At 37.5% G+C, this 23,326-nt stretch overlaps 1 protein-coding gene and 1 long non-coding RNA gene across 2 annotated transcripts; both read right to left on the bottom strand.

The window, feature by feature from the left end:
• Window positions 1-605: 605 nt before the first annotated feature.
• On the bottom strand, window positions 606-20,138 carry LOC132129748 (RBBP8 N-terminal-like protein). Its single transcript, XM_059541470.1, has 15 exons — window positions 19,988-20,138; window positions 10,441-10,760; window positions 7,725-7,829; window positions 6,738-6,780; window positions 6,550-6,645; window positions 6,302-6,414; window positions 5,531-5,606; window positions 5,065-5,249; window positions 4,868-4,920; window positions 4,679-4,740; window positions 3,217-3,922; window positions 2,135-2,264; window positions 2,022-2,056; window positions 1,813-1,906; window positions 606-1,707 (listed from the first exon to the last, which is right to left on the bottom strand). Exons 3-15 carry the CDS (start codon window positions 7,789-7,791, stop codon window positions 1,622-1,624), a joined length of 1,746 nt encoding a protein of 581 aa, XP_059397453.1. The 5' UTR covers window positions 7,792-7,829; window positions 10,441-10,760; window positions 19,988-20,138; the 3' UTR covers window positions 606-1,621.
• A 985-nt stretch (window positions 20,139-21,123) lies between these two features.
• Window positions 21,124-22,329, bottom strand: LOC132129750 (uncharacterized). The gene is made up of 3 exons (XR_009428572.1): window positions 22,065-22,329; window positions 21,755-21,986; window positions 21,124-21,610 (listed from the first exon to the last, which is right to left on the bottom strand). It is a non-coding gene; the product is annotated as an uncharacterized LOC132129750 (long non-coding RNA).
• Window positions 22,330-23,326: the final 997 nt, after the last annotated feature.

A 23,326-nucleotide genomic window follows, 5' to 3' on the forward strand; every position in this document is an offset into this window, starting at 1 on the left:
ATATTCCTCTACAGTATCCGCGTGTCATATTCACGCAATAGCCTTCGTACAACTCTGTGAAACCTTGTGTGAAAGTTGCAAAAACGTTGTTTAAAAACCTTTTGCAATGTCACTTCACTTCTCAGAAGTAAAGCCCAGCACTGTTCGTTCAGCCAAAGCCGTATTCAAATTTTGAACACAAATAATGTGATATTTAAAAAGAGTGATTTCAAATATAAGTGATACTAAAATAAAAAATAAAAGGGAGAAAAGTAAAAAATAAAAAAACAGATTTAGATTTGCTTGACAACAGATTAGAAGAGTGAGCTGTGGGTATCTATTAGTGTACAACCACAGACAGAAACACAAAGATGTATTTTTGGATTGGAAATAGTCAAACAAACAGTTGGTCTGGCCTCAGTTACATAAGGACCAAATAATCTGATGGTCAGATTAAACACCCTCTTTTTTGAAAGAGACAGAAAAAAGAAACATAATAAACAAGAAAAGACATAAATCTACCTCTTCTTTAATAAATACTAAGGCAAAACAACGTAATTCCTAATATGAAAATAGAGCGAGAGAGAGAGAGAGAGAGATTCACATTAACAGAAAGTCAGGTGTGATACCTTGAACCAAGGGTTTTTATTTGGATTTTTACCTTTGCAACTTTAAACTCATCCAACTTTGTTCAGTATACAAAAGTAACAAGCTAAGTGTCGTGGTGATTGGCATATTCAAGTGAAAACTCTAAATTGTCCCAGAGAATCAAAGCTCTCTGGTTCTTCACAGTGAAAATGATTTACTCTCTTCCTGTAACAATGTAGGTGTTCCCCACATCCTAATTACAGGTGATAGTTCACAAAGTATGACTGCAGCCATCTGTTCATGCAATGCACTTATATTTGTATTTATTTTGATAGACATTAGCTGTTAGGTAGCTATGTCCTTCTAGTGTCTAAAAAGTGATACATTTTGGTTATTAGATAATTTCTCCAAATTATCTCTAAAAGTATCTAAAAAATAGTGCAAAGCAAAGGTTTACAGATAGTTAGAAGCAATAGTGCAAAGTATACTTTTTTCACAATTTTGCCCTTCCTCCTTTTACACTCTAAAAGCTTTTACAGCTGCAAGTGGAAAATTCTCTATTACAAAATATATGCTTGACATCTCAGAAAAAACCAAAAGGGGAAGCCGAGGGTTTCTCATTTTGTCACATCTACAAGAAGCAGGCCTCAGCGCTCAGAGACAAAAATAGATGAGATGCAACACCTCTTATACAGAAGAGAGAATGAACACAAACTGAGTGTTGACATGACAGAATGGTAACAGCACAAGACAGCAAGCAATTACATGTACTTGTTATATGTTCTTATTAAAAACTCATGTTCTGGTATAAAAGAGGAAGAAAATGAATATAAGGAAATAAAAACATAGCTGATAAGTTTATTAACAGCCCCCTTCTCAGTAAAAACAACTGGCTTCTTGATAAAGTAGTGCTAAAGATGGATGGGAAATTGACACAATGAATGCACAAATTCATCCACATATAGTTTGAACAAAATAGCTTTTAACATGATGAAAATAGATCTTATTTAAATCCAGTCTGTGCTGCAGTATGCATGTATTCATAAAGAGACCTTCATCCTTGGTCTGACTCTGCATGGGTTGCTTGAGGTCCCCTGCACAGCCGTATTTTCCTCTCCTTTAGTGAGCGCTGGGAAAGAGCTAAGATGTAACAACACAAGTGAAATTTCTCAGGATGCTAAATGTTTTAATTGAATGTACTTTAAATAATAAATGGAATGGATGGATGCATGAATGCTCTCTTACCATCAGTATCCTGCCCAGGTCTTTTTCTGCTTGCTTCAAGGTTATTGTTCTCCTTCTCCTCTTGCTCCGTCAGTCTGCTTCCAAGATCAGACACCTTCACCGCCGACCACAATAAAGCAGAAGTTAGAACTGATCTCATAAGATCGGAAAAAATCAACTGAAGCTATTTAAAACATAATTACATAACATCTATTCAGTGCTAAGATTACCATTCCTCTTGTTTTAAGGGACTCCACAACCACAACTGCAAAGCAAGACAGACCAGTTATACTTAGAACAGTCCCAATTAAACTTAAACCAACCAACAAGTGTGAAGCTTTACCTGGTTGGAGGGAAATGGTTAGTGCTGGGATTTTCTTCTTCTCTGAGCTGACAGACGTTTCAGCTGCTGGAGATGTTTCACCTTCCTTTACCTCATTCTGCCCTTGACATGTTTCCTGTGCTTCCTCCTGCTGTGTAATGTGAACCAAACCTCACAGTCAGTTTTATTCGCATACTCGTAAATACAAACATGTACAGAGAATATATTAATTCATTCAGTCATTTTAGGTAAATCATAGCCATGTTGTACTAATTTATTACAAATTTTTATTTCAAGTGTGGCAACTATTCAACTACATTAAAATGAAGGAATGAAATAGTACAATGTGGCCATGATTTAAAATAACATCTGTTTGGCCACAATATCCCCCCCCCCCCCCCCCCCCCATAGCTATGCCCAGAACTTTGTAAACAAGAACAGTGCAAACACAAAGAAGTTTGGGTGTGCAACAGTTAATAAACAGTATACACAGGTTGAATGCAAAGAGTTTCATACACAAGAAGCTAATATTGAGAACGTGACATCTTAAAAACAATATGATCAGTAATCTATTGTATTTGTTGCTCTTCTTGCAAAACAAAGACAAAGCAGAACCTTTTGGTGTCGGAGAGCAAAGACTGCTAGTCGTGCAGGATCCTGAATGCTTGATCAAAATGTTTCATTATTTTGTATTAACTAATTGAAAAAGCTTTTATTTAGCAGTTAGCACTTTGCTTAGCTGGTAGGCTACAATGTTAGCCTGCTTATTGGAAGCAAACTAAAAGACACAGAGAAAGGAATTTGTTTCATTATTGTAGTCTAGCTGAGCATTTCGTAACCAAGCTAGCAATAAGCTAAGTTAGCAGCTAGCTAAGCAGCTATCTTGCAAAGAAAAGCAAAGAAATGCTTGACTTGACAATTTTTAGCTTTGGTAATATGATATGATATGCAGTTTGTAAGAATAATTAACAGTTTCATGATTGAAAGATATTGTAACATGATTTTCTACGCTTTCTGTTCAGGCATTAACAGGATACAAAATATTGTCTCAACCAAAGGAATGTCTTTATTGAGGAGGAATTTCTGCATGATTTGAAGTCTACCTGTGTATTATTGTCCACTGTCTGCTGGTCACTCTGAGGGCTTGATGGGCATTGAGATGATGATGAAAGTGCAGGAGGTGGTGAGGAAGATGAAGACGAAGATCCATCGCTCTGTGAGTGTGTTTTCTCTTTCTCTTTGCTTTTTGAACGTCCCGACTCAGACAGGTCTAACGGAGCTTCTTCTTCATCCTCTCTCAGATTCTCTCCAAAAATCCTCTCTGGCTGCGCTGCTGAAGGCTTCCACTGGGGCGGCGCTGTAACGGTTTCTGTCACTCTCTTTTCTGTACTCTCTGCGTGCTCTGACAGGTTTCTGCGGGACCAGGGCCGCAGGCCGCTAGGTGTTGGGCCATGTGTGCGAGACTGGAGGCCGCTGCCTGATGGGATCAGTTTTGGGAATCGCAAAATGTTTGAGCTGGGAATTGGGGTCTGGCTTGGGTGAACCGCTATCTTGCTACCAACACTAGAGCCGCCTGCTGCTAATGTTACCCAGTCAGTAGATTCTGAGAGTGACCACGGGACAGACAGGCGTCCAGTCTTGATTGGAAGCGGTCGGAAGGGGACGGGGGTGTGGATATGTTGCCGGTTGCTACGATCCCCAGAGGCAACAGAAGAAAAAATAGGATTGTTCTTCAGTAGACTCAGAGGAGATGGAAGAGAAGGAGACAAAGGGGAATGTCTGTGCTCAACCAAGTCCACGCTGGAAAATCTGTGGACACATGAGGAGAAGAATTAAGATGTGTCACAATCTTAATTCACTTCCATTGTCAATAACCAGGTTTCAATCAAAAGTTGCAAATTTAACTTATGCGCAAAATTGGATTATCGCACAAAACATTTGGGAACAAGCACCGTTTCCATCCAACGAGTCAAAGAGAACAACATTGTCACTTCCTGATAAACTGGCACTATACATCACTAAGAAAAGTAGGAGAAGCTCCTGACCTGAATATAATACTTTTTCTATATAATAAATTGCTTGCACCTCAGTACGAGCAGACAAAACACAATGAATGTGCTTATTGCTTTCGGAGGTGGATGCTGCTGTTTGGGAACTCAGTCGTTTAACAGTTCTAGGAGGCAATTATACAGGAATTTGATGACAGACTTTGTTCGGGCATTTCCGAATGACCATACAACAACATTTTAGATGCTGTGGAACAAGATTGGTCCGCTGCTTAGTTAGGATTTACCTTCCCATAGCACAAAGTTAATGGCTTTTTTGATGTGCTTGGAGGAATATATTCGCAAAATGCATTTCCATCTCCCATATTCACATTATTCCCTTTTTGCACAAATCAAAAACTACCTCAACCGAGCGTAAAAACTTTTTTTGCGAATTAAACCTTTTGTATTAGAAATTCAACATTTCCTTCACTCCATTCTGATGTGATACTTCGAACTGTGCACAAATTAAGGTTGATGGAAACCCAGCTAGTGTGTCTGTTTTGTCTTCCCACCTCACCTTCTTTCAGCACTGTGCTCTGTGCCCCATCTTGAGGTGGGCAACATGGGCTTACTCGATTCCTTCAAGAGAGTAACACATATTTCAGCAACCAATAAAAACACAAGGGGATAGAGAGAACAAGATTTACTATAAAACAACCAATTTAAAAAATCAAAAACAATATTGAATAAACTAATTATTGCTTACAAATGAAAACGCCCTGCCCCAGCTTTGCATTAATTTGTGTTCAGAAGCTTTCTCTGTATAGAATAAAGAACATTAAATATCTTTTCATCAGATGTGAACAAGATATGATACATTCAGTAGCAGTAATCTCAAGTGTTATCAGAACAAAATAGCACTGGTTCTCATGTATATCAGAAATGTACCCAACCGTAACTTACCCAGGATGTCAGTTGGGCTATTGTCCGTCTCACGTTTGACAGTTGCTGCAGGTACAGTAGCGTCCCCTGGTGGAGGCTGGCTGGACTTCAGCCCTGAGGCCTGTACAGTCACAGCAGCCACTGCAGTGTCAGGTGACTCCTTGACCTCTGGGGTGATTGCGTCTTCTGAATGACCATTCTGCTGACTGAAAGGTGAAGCAGGGAGTTTTTATGCATGACTATCACATACAATACATTGTACTAGTCTGTTAATCTGGCCCTGAACACAAGTGACTAACATCTGGCGAAAGATATTTTGCCAAAATTTGGTGCAGACCACAGTATGTTGGCTAATGTTGAATGGTTACAATTTCAGTAAATCAGATTGTGCCACTATGTGTCAAGATCTGAACTTGCACATGAAAAGCAACAGGAAATACTTGCACAAATATGGCTAGGAAGCATGTTGTGCAAATGGGCCACTCACTTTAATAGATCCCTCAAGCCCTTCAGCTCCTCTCTCAGTCTCTCGTTTTCTTTCTTTAGGGCATTCATCTCACTCACTGCAGCAGTGAATGGGAAATAATTAATTAAATAATTAGTCTCATATATTCCTCTGTGAACTAGATGGACTTCATAAAAACAATATCAACAAATACTGCAACGGGTGACTGTTTTATGGTTTAAGTTCAATAAGATTGTTTGATTGATTTAATATTACTATTTTGATCAATTTAATGGATTCTTGCTGAATAAAAGTAAATTAAATATAATTAAATTACATTTTAAAATATATTAAAAAAGATAATAGTTATTTAGAATTCTAATACTAACAACATTGCTGTTTTACTGTATTTTATATCAAATTAATGCAGTCTTGGTGAGCATAAGATAATTCTTTAAAAGACTTTTAAAAAATCTTAATGACCCCAAACGTTTGAATGGTAATGTAAAAATACAGTGGGGACCAAAAGGCTTTATTATTATTTTCTTATTATAAATAGTATCATTAGGATAATAATTTACTTAAAAAACATTAACATTTAAGGCACAATGTATATATATGACTAGGATTTATTAGATTAGACTTATTATTGGGGTTGTTCATCTTTTGCTTTAAATACAGCAGCTGCATGAAATTTGTGTAAAACCTGATTAATAATATCTCAAAGGAAATCTGACTTTTTGAGTAAAAGGAATCAACATGGTCAATGCCATAATATATCCTCTTCATATTAAGGCTCTATTTATAGCTCACCTAGTAGAGAGATGTGCTGCAGACTCTGGAGCTGGGAGTTTTCATACTCCTGTTGTCTTTTTTTAGCAACGTCTTGAGTGACTGTACACCTGTCACACAACCCAGCCCGCAACCTGAGGATCGACAGACACAGTGTGGGCATGGCACGTGGCATTACATTTAAAACTGACTCTCTCTCTCTCTCTCTCTCTCTCTCTCTCTCTCTCTCTCACACACACACACACACACACACACACACACACACACACCTGTTCTCCAGCTGTTTGATGTTCTCAGTAAGAATCCGCTGCTGTTCTTTCATCTGCTGGTTCCTGTTGTAAAGTTCTTCCATGCGCTTTGCATCGCTAGAACAGAATGCACATAAAACATTATTGATGTGGATGTTAAAGTTGATGTCAATCAATTTTAGCTTGAAAAATATGGTAAGCGCTCTCACATATTCTTTTTATTTGTCAGCTCCAGTACTTTCCCTTGCCACCCTGAAGAGAGAGAGAAAAACACATAGTGAATCTGGACAACTGGAGTCTGAAGCACTGAATGGCACATAAGAAAGCAGTGGCAGCTGTTATGATTTTACTTAGAGGATAAGTTCATTTTAAGTTTTTTTTTACAATAATCCACATGACTCCAGTCCATCAATTAACATCTTGTGAAGGGAAAAGCTGCATGTTTGTAATAAACAAATCAGTCAAGATGTTTTAAGTTTAAACTGTCGCTTTCAGGCAAAATACGAGTCCATAATCCATAATAACTCTTCATCCATTTTGGCTGCTGTGTTAATGTGTTAGTGTGAGTCACAATGTAATTCCATTGTGCTGAATTAACCCACCCTTCATTCATTAAACTATCTCATTTTGTGCTCAAGAAAAAAAAAAGGAAGTCAAAAAAGTTTGGAATGACATGATGGTAAATAAATGATGTCAGATTCATACTAAACAATGTTGTTGATTTATTCTTATTATTTAGAATCTGTGAGCTCATAGGATTTTATAACAACATGAATAAATGTATTATTCATGTTAAAATGTATTTCATTTATTTATGCAGTTACTGTTGTTGTTAAGGTGCATTCATATTAGAGACATTTTGCAGGCAGAAAGGTCCAATGTCCAGAGTCAACAGTTTAGTGATATGTGTAGAAAAGCTCACACGGAAGTCACTTCAAAATCTGCATTGGGAATTCTTTCACCCTCAAGCGAAACTAATGATCATTCAGATTCCTAATTGAAATGAGTTGATCCTGTCTGTGAAATTTCGCCAAGCAACAGTAAATGTGAACTCACTTTCAGTTATCTATTTTGTGGTGATGTAAAGATGCTTTCCCGTTGATTTTTGTCACTGTTACTGTGGTAGTGAAGTTGTCTACTGGTGAAATCTCAGTCAAGAGTGTTCAAGACAAAACTAAAAAGATGGGTGATCTTACCCTCTAAATCATGCTCATGCACCTCCCGCAGTTTCTGCAGGAGTTCAGGAAAGCTTTCCACAGCCATGTTGGTGTTCCTGCACACCTGCCTCTTCACCCGTCTTCCTACAAATAAGGATGGGATGAACAAATGAAGGAAACATGAAAAAGATAAAGATTTGTTAAATCAATGCATGATTAGGGTACAACTGATGTCAGTTCGTTTTGCTGTTGCCCTGGCTTAACCTGCTAAAATATGAGCTGAAATTTCTACACTCCTATATACCAAGGCTATTAAAACCTGGACTTGCCAAACTGGTTCTGCAAGGTGTGCACCGCAGGCCTAACTTTATTTGTTTATGCATGTATGACTGTGTAAGATATAAGGAGAGAAAGATTGTGTGTGTGTGCTAGCATTTAAAAACAAACAGGATCAGGGAGTTTATTTATAACCCATGCAATTTGCAGAAAACTTGAGGTTCAAACTGACATATGCTACACTAACTAAATATGACAATGTCCACCTTATCTTCCCTGACCTGTGCCATCTAAAAATGTCCATTGTCCTGCCTCAAAAATGACTGTCTCAAAAATCTTTACCAGAACACTGAAACTAAATTCCCGATGATCTCCATGGTTGATGTAAAGACCTAGTCATATAAACTGATTTTTAAATGATTTAAATGCACTGAAATGTGAATATATATATTTAATATATATAATACAGTTCAAAAGTTTGTGTTTAGTTTCAGTTGGAGTCAGTACGCCTTTTTATAAGAAATTAATACTTTTATTCAGCAAAGACCCATTAAATAAAAAAAATAAAAAAGACTAAAGCTATTTATAATTATGTGATACAAAAAATAAATAATGTTCTTCTGAACTTTTTATTCATCAAAGATTCCTATGTATATATATATTTATTTATATATATCATGGTTTCCGCATAAAATAATTAAGCTGCAGAACTGTTGTTAACTTTGAAAAATAAACAATATAAAACAGTATATTAGAATGATTTCTGAAGAATTATGTGATACTGAAGAACAAAGAAAAATGCTGCTTTGCCATGACAGTAATAACTTCAAAACAGATTAAAAATAAAAACAGTTATTTTAAATTGTAATAATATTTCACAATATTACTGTCTGGCCCAACAGTGTGTAGCCTTTGTGAACAGAAGAGACTTCTTTTATAAAAAAACATTCAAAAGATCTCACGACCCCAAACTTTTGAAAGATAGTCTCAGCCTAGGTGCTGTAAATTACACCAGATACAAGTGTAGGGGAGGATAACTTCTCTTAAAACTGATGGGACACAAACAATTGTTCTCATAAAACAGGGATTTTCATTATAATACAAAGTGGGAACAGTGCTGCAAAGCAACATAGAAAAATCTATATACATTATAATGACTCATTATAGCTTTTAACCCCATTTGCAGGACTTCTAACAGTTAAGATACAGCATGCCGCTGGAGGTTCTTGGGAGGGTGCGGTTACCGCCCCCCTCCCTCCCCCATACAATCTTTTTTGCATTTTGATCTGTGAGTTTTTCTCCTGCTCCTTAACTCTCTCTGCATGTCGGGATACGTTAGATAACAGTTTTGAACGTTACAGCAGAAGGAGCAAGAGGGAACCTGTCTCTCAGAACTGCAAACTTTACTTTTCACACACATCTACACACACACATGCAAACTAATGTTTTAAACCAACTCCTTTAAGCTGACTTTGCAAAAAAAAAAAAAAAGATTACTAGCTATTTAGAATTTACCTGTATAGATTTACCACAGGAATAGGTGTTAACTATTAGATCTGACCTCTGACTCTCAGTGACCTTGACATTTGGGGTCAGAGGTCATTCATAGTGTCACTAGATAAGTGGCATTTTACCTATATTGCATACTGTAATTGATCTAAAATGTAAAAAATTGATCAGTTCTTCAACATGATGGACAGGTGCAGTCCTTGAGCAGGCCTGGGGCATAATAATATTATTAATATACATGAGAATATGCTTCTTAGATGGAGTGGTGGATCAGGTCTGACATTACGCAATCTCTGTCTATTAATTTGCTAGGGTTTTGTTTTTTGACAGTTGCTTGAGTTTTACGTTTTACATGATCAAGTTTTCAGAGCTCTATCAGTTTATTACTTGGTCTATCACCAAGAGCAGGACACTCAAAAAATATAAGAGAGAATCAGAGACATAGATGCAAGCGAGTGAGCAAGTGAGAGAGAGAGAGAGATAGAGAGGGGTGGGGGTGGGGGTGATTTGCAAACAAATGTAAACTATGTGAAAATTTACTGAGTTTATCATATAATGTCAATGGACTCAATATAATTAGTATTCGGTTATTACTTTTTAATAGTTCTTTTTAATGATTGTCATTTATCAAAAAATAACCTGTGACCTGTAACCTGTAACCCCAAAACTCCAATTAATATGAAAATATATAAAACATAAGAAACAGTAATGTTAATATTATAAATGGATCGATGTGGATGGAATAAAATGTAATACTAAGACCAGATTGATTCATATCACTAATCAAAAAAAAAAAAAACATCCTACCCAACTGAAATAGCTTGAATAATGGGTGACTGTGTTTCTGTAAATATGATATGTTGCGTTACTGTTAACTGATAACATCATGCAATAGCTCAATAAATGAGTACCAAAACACATGACATCTGGTCACTACAGTATGTTCAGGAGAAACAAGCAGTTCACTCACCTCGTGCCACCTTGTGGATGTCAATCACTTCACCTACCAATCACGTGATGCTGTTGGTCTCCTCGTCAAGCCAGTTTCATCCAGAGCCCCCCGGAGAGCCACATCGGATTAAAAAACTAATGGGAATGAGAACGAAATGAAAAAGAAGAAAAGAAGAGTGTTACATACACCCTGCACTCCTCTCCTTCTCCTCCTCTCTATGCAGCCCCTCCTTCTCTCCACTGACGAGGAGAACAGGTTCGAGCAGTTCCTCACCGCGGCACACAAACACCAGTTCTCCCCTGGATAAACCGGTCCTGCTGAAATCCCACTAAACCTGCCTGGCCACAAAGAAAAAAAAAATCCACAGGAGGATATAGAGAACCTTTAGACACACAAAGCCGCATTATTCTGCTTTGATTTGCTCTTTTAATCTCAAGGAACCAAAGATTCATTTATTCAACTTCATTGCCGTGGCATGGGAACGTTTATTAGCATTTTATTTACATTATGAATAGCCTGGTGAGAGAAATTTGCCTTTTTAAACCCATCTTTTTCATGATAATAATCATCATACTGAATGATCTGTATCAAGTCATAAGTCTCTTTGGAAAAACCAAGCCAGAAGCAGCATTCGAGATTCCTCAGAATGGTTTTACTTTAGTAACTATTATAGTAACAACGATATTTGATGTAAAAGCTGTAACGGCAAATCAAGGTGAGGAAACAAGTGCAAGTAGAAGAAGGAATTTATAAACAAAGTTAGATACACAAGGAACAATGACAAGGACAACAGGTGAGTGAGGCGAAGTCTGACGGTGATCCGGGAAGTAGCGATGTCTGATGGTGATCCAGGAAGTGGCGGTGAGGAGATGCAGCAGGAGAGCTTGACACAGGAACTGAGATGAGCAATCTGTGGGGGTGAGTAGTAGGATATGTGGTGGTGAAGAGTGAATGGGATTCCAGAGACAAAGACGATCAAACGAATTGGAGAATATAGTGAAACAGGAACAAGAGACCAGGCATACACACGGGAGACTGCAAACAACGCTCTGACAAGCACAAGACGAAAGACAGGGCAATAAGTAGGGATCGGGTAATGAGTACCAGCTGGTGAAGATGAACAATTAACGGAGACGCCCACATGAAACAATCAGTGCTGACGAGAGACACACAAAATCCACCCACATAAAAACAGATACCATGGTTTACCAACCGTGACAGTACCCTCCCCTCTAGGAACGACTCCTGGCATTCCCAGACGACCCTACCTGTCGATTGTATCGGCCTTGGTGCTCGCCGTCACCTGAAGCAGAGTCTCGCGGGCTCTGGTCCATGTGCGGTGGCACCTCTGGACAAATGCGTGGGCGGAGGGGACCAAGACTTCAGATTCCAGACTAGGAAAAATAGGTGGCTGGTAACCTATGCTACACTCAAACGGGGAGAGGCCCGTGGATGACACTGGTAGCGAGTTATGAGCGCACTCAACCATAGAGAGTTGTTGACTCCAGGAAGAAGGATTCTTGGAGACTAAACATCGTTCAAACAACGTTCTCTCCAAATCTTGTTTGGCCTGCTCAGACTGACCGTTGATAACCCGAAGAATAATTTACAAAACTCCCTCCAAAATCTGGACACAAATTGGGATCCCCTGTAAGAAACCACGTCTACCTGGAGGCCATGTAACTGAAAGACGTGATCAATTACAGTAACTGCTGTCTCCTTGGCTGAGGGTAATTTTGGCAAGGGAATGAAATGTGCCGCCTTCGAGAATCGGTCCACTACGTTCAAAATGACCATCATGCCATTAGAGGGCGGGAGGATGGTAACAAAATCTAGAGCGATGTGGGACTAGGGTCTCGAAGGGACAGACAGCGGTTGAAGAAACCCATCCGGAGGTCTGTTAATCGTCTTACCACTGGCGCAAACCGAGCAGGCCAAAACAAAATCGTGGCAGCCCCGGGCAGTACGATAGAGAAAAATAAAAACAACCGGAATAAAGTGCCCACCGAGCCTGCCTGGAGTTGAGTCTTTTGACAGTTCTAATATATTCTAAATTCTGATGATCGGTCCAGACGATGAAAGGTACCCCCGACCAATCCAACCAATGACACCACTCCTTCAATGCTAATTTGACGGCCAACAATTCTCTGTTACCAATGTCATAATTACATTCGGGATGGGATAAACGATGGGAAAAGAACTCGCAAGGATGCATCTTGTCATCTGAGGGAGCGCGTTGGGAAAGAACTGCACCTACTCCCACCTCTGATGCGTCGACCTCCACCACGAACTGACGTGTGGGATCAGGGGCGACTAAGATGGGAGCCGAAACGAAGCGGCTCTTAAGGTTGGAAAATACAGTCTCGGCTGTATCAGACCACCTGAACATAGTTCTGGGGGAGGTCAAGGCGGTCAGTGGTGAGACTATTTGGCTGAATTGCGAATAAAACGGCGATAAAAATCTATCACAGCCTTAACCTTGTCAGGATCCATATGTATTTCCTCAGATATCTGACATCCTCATCGACATTTAAATAATTTACCATACTAGGCTGTTGATGTCTGGGCTTATTTGTTTATTTACTTATTTATTCTTAAATGACATGGGGATTTGTGACTTCCTGCTATGACTTTGTAGTAATTTTTTTATAAATCCGAAAGCAAGACGTGAAAAACAACAACAACAAAAAACAAAAACAAAACAACAACAACAAAAAACTAGGGAGTTGAAATGGCAACTGAGCTAATGAGTGTTCCTATGCTGCCATCCACTGGATATAACGGTAACTTCATGTCGTTTTTATCCTAAGTCTTTGTTTTCCACCAGGAAATTAGTTGAGTTAACATAATTAGTTGTCAAGTAATAAAACAAGTAAAACATACCTCAGGTCAACAATGAACCAAGAGAGGCTATCAGCATGGACACTAATTTGGATATGGAGGACTTAGTGACAGCATTTGCTGTAGCTAAGGCTCGTGAGCACCATTTTAAAGGTGACAATCTATAACTGTAAATATGAAGATTGTACTGTGTATATGAATATGAAGATTGATGTTTTGTTAAAGAATAAGCACTTTGTTTTGAAAAATAAACCATTTATGTTCTATTATACGTGTTTTAACTTCTTTTTGTATGTTGTATAACTATATACCTAACAAAAACATATTAACAAAATAATCTTTTAGAAGTGCCTCATCTATTAATTTTGCCTGGGGCCCCCACTTCATCTTGGTTCGCCTCTGCTTACTGATGATGCATACTTTGTACAGGCCAGCAGATGAACCCAGAATATAAACGCAATGCGCAAAGTTTAATATGAAATATTTTCCCATAGAAAACAATTATAAAGAAGATGCTTATCCATTTAAAATGAGTGACATGACGTGTGGCTAAGAATGGTGTTCCATACTCAGAATTTGTACTCTTCATTTCTCCCATCCAAGTGCACACACAGCAGTGAGTAGTGAACAAACATTTTTCCCAGGGTCTTCATCTCAGTCAAGCATTGAAGGTAGAAGAGAGCACTTTTCATTCACTTCCCCCACCTACAATCCCTGCCAGTACTGAGACTCAAACCTGCAACCTTTAGGTTATAAGGCCAACTCTCTAACCATTAGGCCACTTCTACCATTTAGTGCATTCTTATTCTGGGCTCATTTGCTTGCCTGCATAAAGCACAGATCAATAAGGTGTGTATTGAATTCGATCTTTTAATATCGCTGATTTAAAGGCACTTTAAGTGTTTTCATAGTAAATGTTTTCAAATGTCCTGCTGTTTTTAGTGATTTAAGTATTGCGGCGGGTGCTTTGTGTGGATTGCTAATGGCCAAAACTTGCATTTTGTTCATATATCTTTGTTTTATTCTTTTGAGAGGTGATCAAAATATTTGGATTTGAACAGATAGAAAATGTACAGGTTTGTACAACAGTTCTATGGATGTTTTGGGGGCGCCAGGTCTTGAGGCCAGTCATGTGACTGAAAACTATAAAATGGGGGCTCTGTTGGCCAGTTAACTAGTAGAAGCATTTTACTCTTTGAAAACACAAAATGTTTGTTATTTTAACACAAATGTTCTCATTCAAATACCATAGTGTCTGAATTGCAAGCACTCAGATGAAGCCCTGGAGGCTGGTGCAGGGCAGGAACTAGGTGGAGACTAGGAGGGCCTCCAGGGCGGATCAGGGAGCCATGGCAGAGCAGGTAGTTCAGGTTGCCATAGCGGAGCAGGGGACTCAGAAGGTTATGGTGGAACCTCTGTGACCTTATCCAGCTCGGCCACTGGCATATGGCTCAGAAATTCTGGGGAGTGCTCTGGAGGAGGGCTAGCTAACTCGGATGAAGTATGAAGGAGGCAGATATCAAACAAACAAACAGAGTCTTTAATAAATCCAAAGAAGAAATGGAAAAAACAACCTCTTTACACATTGGAGACAGGAACAACAAACTGCGGTAAGTCAGGGGAATAAATGATAAACCAAACGATGGACTAATAAGATAATTAATGAACACAGGTGGAAACTAATTCACTAATTAATCAACAAAGGAAAACAAGGTCAAGGCAGAGAGAACAGAAACATAGAACATACATGTGACAATAGTCTATTAAAGTTTTCTAGATGTGAAAGTGTGTGTACATGTATGTCATGTTCATTTAATGATTTTTGTACTTTTTAAATATACCATATTAAAATGCTGAAAAATAGCTTTATAACAAACAAATAGTGTACTGGTAAACACTGTAAATTACACCAGATACTAGCGCAGAAGAGCATAACATCTCTTAAAACTGATGGGACACAATGAGCTTAAATGCTACTGAAATTAAGCACATTAAGCTTAAAATATAATTTAATTGTACTTTAAGAAGTATAAAAATGTATTTTAAATAACGCAAAGAAGTACTATTAAATTATATTAAAGTTACTTGAAGTTTAGCTTAAAATTGATCTTAAAGTGGTCATAGGATACGATTTAAAATTTTCCTTTCTCTTTGGAGTGTTACAAGCTCTTGGTGCATAAAGAAGATCTGTAAAGTTGCAAAGACTAAAGTCTCAAACCCAAAGAGATATTCTTTATAAAAGTTAAAATTTTGCCCCTCCCTCCTAAAACGGCTCATTTAAAAACACCCCCAGCATCTCTACGTCACTGTGTGGGAAGATTTGCAAAAGGCCGCCCAAATGTTCAAGCAAAGAAAAGAGGGCATAACTTTTATTCTCACTGTTGCTGCTGGTGACGTGTGGAGAAGCTGTGTGTTTAATTGTGAAAGTAAAACTACTTTGTTTGGCTTTCCAAAAGAGCACAATATCTGCTTCGTCACGCCTGGAGCTGATCCGTGCCTGCTTGCCAGATCGGCTTTCACCGTGGATGAAGTGGTGTCCAGCCCGGGGTCGACACATGTGGTTGCTGCAAGCCCCATCCGCCGGCCATTCCTCATTCAAGCTGATAGCCATTCCTCACTCTTTGCAAGGACAGTCTGGCGCTTCAGACTGGGTATGTAAGTAGGTTTACATATGTAAAGAATTTGCCACTGATGTTGCAAACGCAAATTTTGAGCAGTGTAGAGTAGCATTTGTTGTTAGTAGTTTCTCTGATCACATATGCAGACATGGTTTTATGTTTACACGGCGAGATATGCCACACAATGCGTAAAAAGACAGTATAAGTCATTATAATCAGTAATTATGTTCCCACTGGATGCAACAACTGCCTCGTTTGTAATTTGTTAAAAATAAATTGTCCCGCCATACCCGTGTTCTGACTGGGACACGCCATAATATGTTGAAGGGCGTAACATTTCCATCAGACACTTGAAACATTTGGCCATTCACAATGCACTGGATCAGAGCACACCTCGTTTTTTCAGACTGATGAGCTTTGTAAAAAATGATGCGTTTCAGAAGGTGGGGCATAGAGGAGAAACAATTATGTACAGTATGTGAAAAAAACAAAAAAAAAAACATATATATATATAATTTTTTTTAATTTAACCTTAAACCACATAAACTTGCAACATCATTTGACCACTTAAAGCATATCTTAAAGAGCACTTCACATACTTAAGTTGTTCCAAAATTACATGTTTGTTATGCACTTAGTACAGTATAATAAAAAATATAATAGGCGTATCAATATTAGTACAACTTAAGTATTTGTTTATATATTTTTACCTGAGTAACCAGGTTTTACAGCAGTAACCTTCGTTTAATAATGCCATTTATGAAAACATAATTATAATAAAGGAAAAACAAGATTAAACTAAAAAAACTTGGTTAATGTGCGAAATGTGAACCATAGATTTAGTCCAAAAAACTTGTACTACACTAAAAACATTGTTATGTTTTGTAAAGGTACTCAGAGAAGTTCCAAATAGAGCTTCAGAACAGAGACACACTTCATATATTCTGGCTGATGCATTTAAAGTTAGGACTCACAATTCTCAATACTCCACAACAAAGAGTCCTGAGTGTTGACGCTAGCATAAACTTGGGTCTATAAGTGAATGAACAGGCCAGGTCACCTTTCTGTCTATGCATATTAAATAAAATGAATCAGCAGGGCTCTGGTCCAGCATGAGCTATTCAAACCTATGAAATGCAGCTCTGAGAGAATGACACCAGAAGTCAGCGAGACAGATGATAGAAATATCTGATTCTGCAGTACCAGACGGACCAGGTCAGTGAGCTGAGTCATGTGCAGCACACTATTCTACTGTAGACTAAACCAGATTCACATGTCATATCTATTTTATATAATGTCATTTTCGGAGAAAAATAAACCTTTTAATAGGCTAATCACTGTGGATTGCATATGGATATATAGCGCATCTACACCAATCTTAATAGCAAATGGAGACAGATCTATGCAAACTGGTTTCTATAGGTTCATGAAGCAAAGCGTAAAATCTGCTAAACAATTTAATCTGATATGTGATCTGCTTTTTGCCCACTTGGGGGAGTAACAGCACGTTTTAACAGGCTGTATAGGCCTATAATATGGGATTAACACAGGAACCATTCATCAATATTCCCATACTATAATGAACTAACACAGGGATTGCTGATAAATGTTACAAATGCACACACACACACACACACACACACACACACACACACACACACACACACACACACACACACACACACACACACACACGTGGGACTGGGATTCCATAGGATCAGAGCAGCACTACGATCCATGTCTTGAGCCAGATAAGACTTCAAAGCATGAGACAGATTTACAAGGCATGGCAAATCCTCCTTTAAAAAAATACTGCTGCATAAATGTTTATGCAACTCAAAAGACGTCTAACACTGCAGAAACAAGCTCAGTCATCATAAAATGGCAACTCGCATGAAAGAACAATGGGCTACCTGTGTTTTGTGAAAAAAGCAATATTACTTTGGGTATAAAAACAGATGTAAATGATTCCCACATACAATGGGATGCAAACTTCTATTATAACTATTGAAAATGCTTTTTCTTCTTTTTACAAATTTTCAACATGAAATGTTAAATATTAATACAAAAAAGTATACATAATCCCCAATTTGTCTTGATATTTAATTAATCTGATATCATGACAGCAGCAGACAAGGTTTTGTTTTAGCTTTAGTCTAAAATTACAAATCCAGGTGCAGTTTTGAAGCAGTTCTGCAGTCATTCACTAGAGGATGCTGTGTAATTCACCACTACAGTGATTCATCAGAGATGCTGTATATAAACTAACACGCTTACACACACATATGATTTCCCATTGGAAGTCGTGATGTCGTTTCTGCTCTTAAACTACTTTTGATAAACTCAACAGATTGTCTTTAAACCTGCCGGTAGGGAAAGGATGGAAACCAGGACCATTGCTGTTTAACAGCACAAGGCATGGCCAGATCGCTCTGTTCCGCTACGGAGCAAAGGAATGGATGTGTCTTGATCATTTGTCTGTAGTGTTGCCAGAAAACAACATGATGGAGCAGTCAGTCAGTCCAAGACCCGATACCGTCCAAGCCCACCCAGAGACTCCACTTACAGTGACATCAAACAAAAACGAGAGAGGAAAGAAAGATACAGGAACGGGGTCGGGAACAGGGGAGCTTTGGTTACCAATCCCCAAAGAATAATGTAATCTTAACACAGAGATCCACAAGTCACCATTTCTTCGTTTCTAATGATGGAAAATCACTGTAGCATAAATAGATATAGGCCTATTTCACTTTATGTGTATTTCAAATGTAAGCCCATATCCTAAATCATTAGAACATTTGTTTGGACATGCCATAGATTGAAAATCTTTTAATCTGTCATATGCTTCTGCAAAATTCTGTGTGTTTCCCAGGTCACAGGTGACCTCACCGAGCCAGACGGTCTCTGTTTGCCCTTCAGTCGAGGTGACAGAGGCTGCACTTGAGTATTTTGAGTACAAATCTTGAGTACAAATCTAGTGCAAAACACTTGCTAAATTCTTTGTATTCCTGTTGGTTTCATATGGTTTTAAAAAAAATGTTTATACCATTTTCAAGAAAAGTTTTAGTTTAATGGTTCTAAAAATGTCATGTGGTATTAGCAATCAAAAAGTATTTTATTTATTTATTAAATTTTTTTTTTGTATTTCCTCACAACTTTGAATCGTACATTTTTAATTGCATTATTCTAAATTATTAATCATCTTAATTTTTATTTCAAATATTTTTTTTAAATATATATTTCAGAGTAGGAAGTGTTTTTGTGTTTTTTAAAAAATAAAATAAATAAAATAAAAATAATCCCATTAATTAATCCATGGAGTTGCACCACATATGGTCTGCATCCTCAATATAGAATATATACATAATTGTGCTTAATAGTTATTTCCAAAAATGTTTATAAAAAATTTTTTTTTTTATTTATTTTTTTTTAAAGATCACAAAGTTATTAATTCTTAAATATCACTGTTTCTATGGAGTTGCACCACATGACATTTTACATCCTGATTACATGTGAGAGTTTAAATATACTGGTCAAGATAAGACATATTTTTCAAACAAATATCACACATTATTAATTCAAAAATAGGACTACGTTTCCGTGGCATCACATGAAATATAATGACTAACATAAAACATGAATTAATTAAAATATGAATAAAAGCTGAAGCATTTTTTTTTTTTTTTACAATATTTTCAAAATATTTTTATTCCTAAGAAATAACAACATTGTTGCTTACTTACTAAAGTTGTCCTTTAAATAATTTCTTTCATTGTTTTAATTTTCCCATTATGAAACTAGTAACACCCTGGCAAATGTAAAAAATATCCAATTTAATTTGAATGAATTAATGAACTAATTATTTAAATTAACAAAAATATTTTCATAATAAGAACAACAGGTTGGCGCTTCAAAAATATTTGTATTATGTCATTGACCCATAATTGGTTGCCCAACTTACAATACATTGGTATCAAAACCCCACTGAACACACTGAAGTAGCCACATTTATAGCAGTCACACCTTGAAGACAAATACTGAAGCAGGCTAAATGACTACAGGGTGCAGAAAGAGAATGCTGAGTGTGGTAGGTGGCAGTGACTTACAATATGTAAGATGGGCACCCACGTGCACAGGCATGCACTCATTCCGCTGGGGGGAAGCTGGTGGGTCTGCTTTCACGGAATCAACACAGGAAGTTCTGTGGTGCAGAGAGGAAGCTGACTAAAACAGAGCACAAAAACACCCCCACCTGATTCCTGTGTCCCAGGACGTGTGTCTACCCACACATCAGATCATCTCGTCCATCTCCGCCTCACAGAGCACTAGACATGTCGTCTCTCAGTATGTTTGCGTGTGTGTCTGAAACAGCTTCTTACACAACACTGAGGCGTCTGAATGTTTGTACAGTATGTTTACATAAAAGGAATAACCAAATGATCACATCTCACCCAAATGTAATTCCAAACTTTTCTTGCTTCCAGGGAACAACAAATTAGATATTTTGATGAGATCCGAGTCCTAGTTGCTCTTTTCTACAAAACATAAGTCGTAAGCAGTGAATAAAAAAGTAGCAAAAAAAAGTACTTTCAACTTGAGCAAACATATTATTAATTACTTAATAATGATAATAATTATTCCTTACATTTATATAAGGCTTTTCTAGGCACTCAAAGCGCTTTACATTGTTGGGGTATCTCCTCATCCACCACCAGTGTGCAGCATCCACCTGGATGATGCGACGGCAGCCATAGTGCGCCAGAACGCCCACCACACACCAGCTTACTGGTGGAGAGGAGACAGAGTGATGAAGCCAATCAGCAGATATGGGGATTGTTAGGAGGCCATGATGGTCGGAGGCCAATGGGCGAATTTAGCCAGGATGCCGAAGTCACACCTCTACTTTTATCGAAAGACATCCTGGAATTTTTAATGACCACAGAGAGTCAATATCTCGGTTTAACGTCTCATCCGAAGGACAGACTAATTGACTTATCAGTTGAGCTGCTTCATATTTTTTTGGTTAAAACTGAACTTTTGTAAGATTACAAATGTCTTTGGTGTCACTTTTCATCAATGTAAGTAATACTTGCTGAATAAAGTATTAATTTATGGAAGAAAAAAAAAAAAAAACCTGACCCCCGTTTTGAATGGTACAGTATATATATATATATATATATATATATATATATATATATATATATATATATATATATATATATATATATATATATATATATATATATATAATAAATACATCAAAAAAGAAAACGTTCAAGGAGCCGTAAAAACAGAAAAAAAGAAAAGAAAAAGAAGATAATGATGGTAATGTGAAACATGCCCAAGAGCTTTTAGGGACACTAAAGAATGGCAAGAGTGGTTCAAAGCTCCACCCCTAATCCATAAATAACTGACTGTCCATATCCATCTTCATCTGGACTAATAGGGATGACGAGAGATGATCTGATGAGCAGAGAAAGGTAGAGTAAAGGAGGAGGGAATGAGGGAAATCTTCAGATTTGCATCCATCACAGGTTATTTTCAGCACTTCTGTTGGAGCGCTAGATGGAGTGGTGAGGGGAAGCTGAGCAGAGGGCAGCTGGTGACCTTTCATCCCAAAACCTCTTCAATATAAACTTTATTAGCTTGCTAGAAAACTTGTTTGAATCTTTTGAGGTGTGTCTTGGTTCCTCTTGCATATGAACTCTTGATACAAACTGATTCACACACTGGCAAAAAAATAAAAACAAAAAAATCTCATTGAGGATTTATACAGTCGTCTCTCAACATGATTCATCACATGCACAAAATGCATAAGAACATGGACTCATTGTAAAGACGAATGAAGGCAAATCAACATACATAACACATACCCATCAGTGAAAGCTCCTAAGATTTGATTATGCTCAAGAATGCGGCGTCCCATATCTCACCCGGCTCACCCTAATCTGGCCCCATTGGTTGTCAGCGTGGCCATTCATCCTCAGCCCGGCCAATCAGCTGACAGTGCAGCTCTCAGCCAATTACAACTCAGAAAGCCTTGACAGTGAGGGAGATGCTCATATGTGTTTATGGCCTCCTGCCTCTATGACAGAACACAGAACCCTTCAGAGAAAAATCAAGCAATTAGCCAATTACACCACACAGGCCTATTAGAAACCAAACATCCCAGTGTTTTCTTACCCTTTAAACACAGCGATAAACCTCAAGCTGACGGAGCAAACGTATCATGTCCCACAGAGAGAGGGAAAAGTGATGGTTATGAAAGAGCTAAGGAAGATTAGACATATTTGCAGGGAGTCTCTCTTTATTTGAGAGAAGACAGATGAACTGAACTCTCAGTAACTCTTCGACTCCTGAGAAAGAGATGTGAAAAATGAAGTAAGAAAACTAGTGCTGTGTATGGATTATTAATCTAAAACCAATATAAAGCACTGTTTATCTAGGGTCAGACTGATCCATCATATTAACTCATATTAACTGTTCAATAGAGCTTAAAATGAAACAAAACGCTGAAACGTGACAGTCTTAAAAACATTAAATACACACTTGTAAATAGACAAAGTAATTCGCATATTTTTGGAATGTAGCTCTGATTTATGCATGACTGCAGTGACATGATGCTGTTTTTTTAGATGATGGTGTTGACTAACATTTAACATTCAAAGTCTGCATTGGTCTTCCTTTGGACAGAATGTTTAAAAACATTGATGAGACTTCTTGGTAAAATATAAGTATCAACTGATTCAAATTGTCATAAAATGTTCACAAGTACATGTACATGTTTTATGACAGTCACTGGAGGAAGCAGCTGCAATGCAGACATGCACTGATTTCCTGATTTCAGAAAAACAGAGACAAAAAAAGCACTCACAGTAATAATTTTAGCCACAGCAAGTTCAAGTGACTTCTTGATTAATAATAGCATTGTACTGTTCTTTTTAGCATAAGGACTATATTAGTCAAGGGGATAAAAGTGTGGTTAGAATATACTGTATTTTAAAAATATATATAAGAAAAAAATTGACAATTACTTTTTTTTTCTTACAAATAATCTCCCTCTAGTCACTTCCAGGTTACTCAAAAACACCATTGTGTGAACAAAATACTACATCATGCATAAAGAAAATAAAAACAACAAAAACAAACAAACACGACAACCAATTTATTAGATTTGTCAGATTTCTAGTTAAAATATCCCAAAATCAATATATTTTATTGAGGGGTTTTCATATAATGTAAGACAGTTTTTCTACTTTGAGTTTGAATGTAAATAAATTAGAATATAATCGTATGATAATCATAAAGATTTTTAGATATTTTTCACTGTAAAATAAGTTTAAAAAAAGACTTTTATCTCTCAGCACATACCTCTAAACCCCTGCACATCCTTTTAACCAATCCAGCTAATGACCAACCAGAAACTACAAAACACAGCTACCAGT

The sequence above is a fragment of the Carassius carassius genome, chromosome 46 (assembly GCF_963082965.1).
Source record: "Carassius carassius chromosome 46, fCarCar2.1, whole genome shotgun sequence".
NCBI classification, from domain to species: Eukaryota; Metazoa; Chordata; class Actinopteri; order Cypriniformes; family Cyprinidae; genus Carassius; species Carassius carassius.

Bases quoted from the DNA above. Each gene is read 5' to 3' on its own strand.
- LOC132129748 (XM_059541470.1), bottom strand. From the start codon at position 7,791: ATGGCTGTGGAAAGCTTTCCTGAACTCCTGCAGAAACTGCGGGAGGTG. The intron at 4,921-5,064 runs GTAAGTTACGGT...TATTCTATACAG, and splicing joins TAGCCCAACTGACATCCTGG to AGAAAGCTTCTGAACACAAA. The intron at 2,265-3,216 runs GTAGACTTCAAA...CACATTACACAG, and splicing joins CAGTGGACAATAATACACAG to CAGGAGGAAGCACAGGAAAC.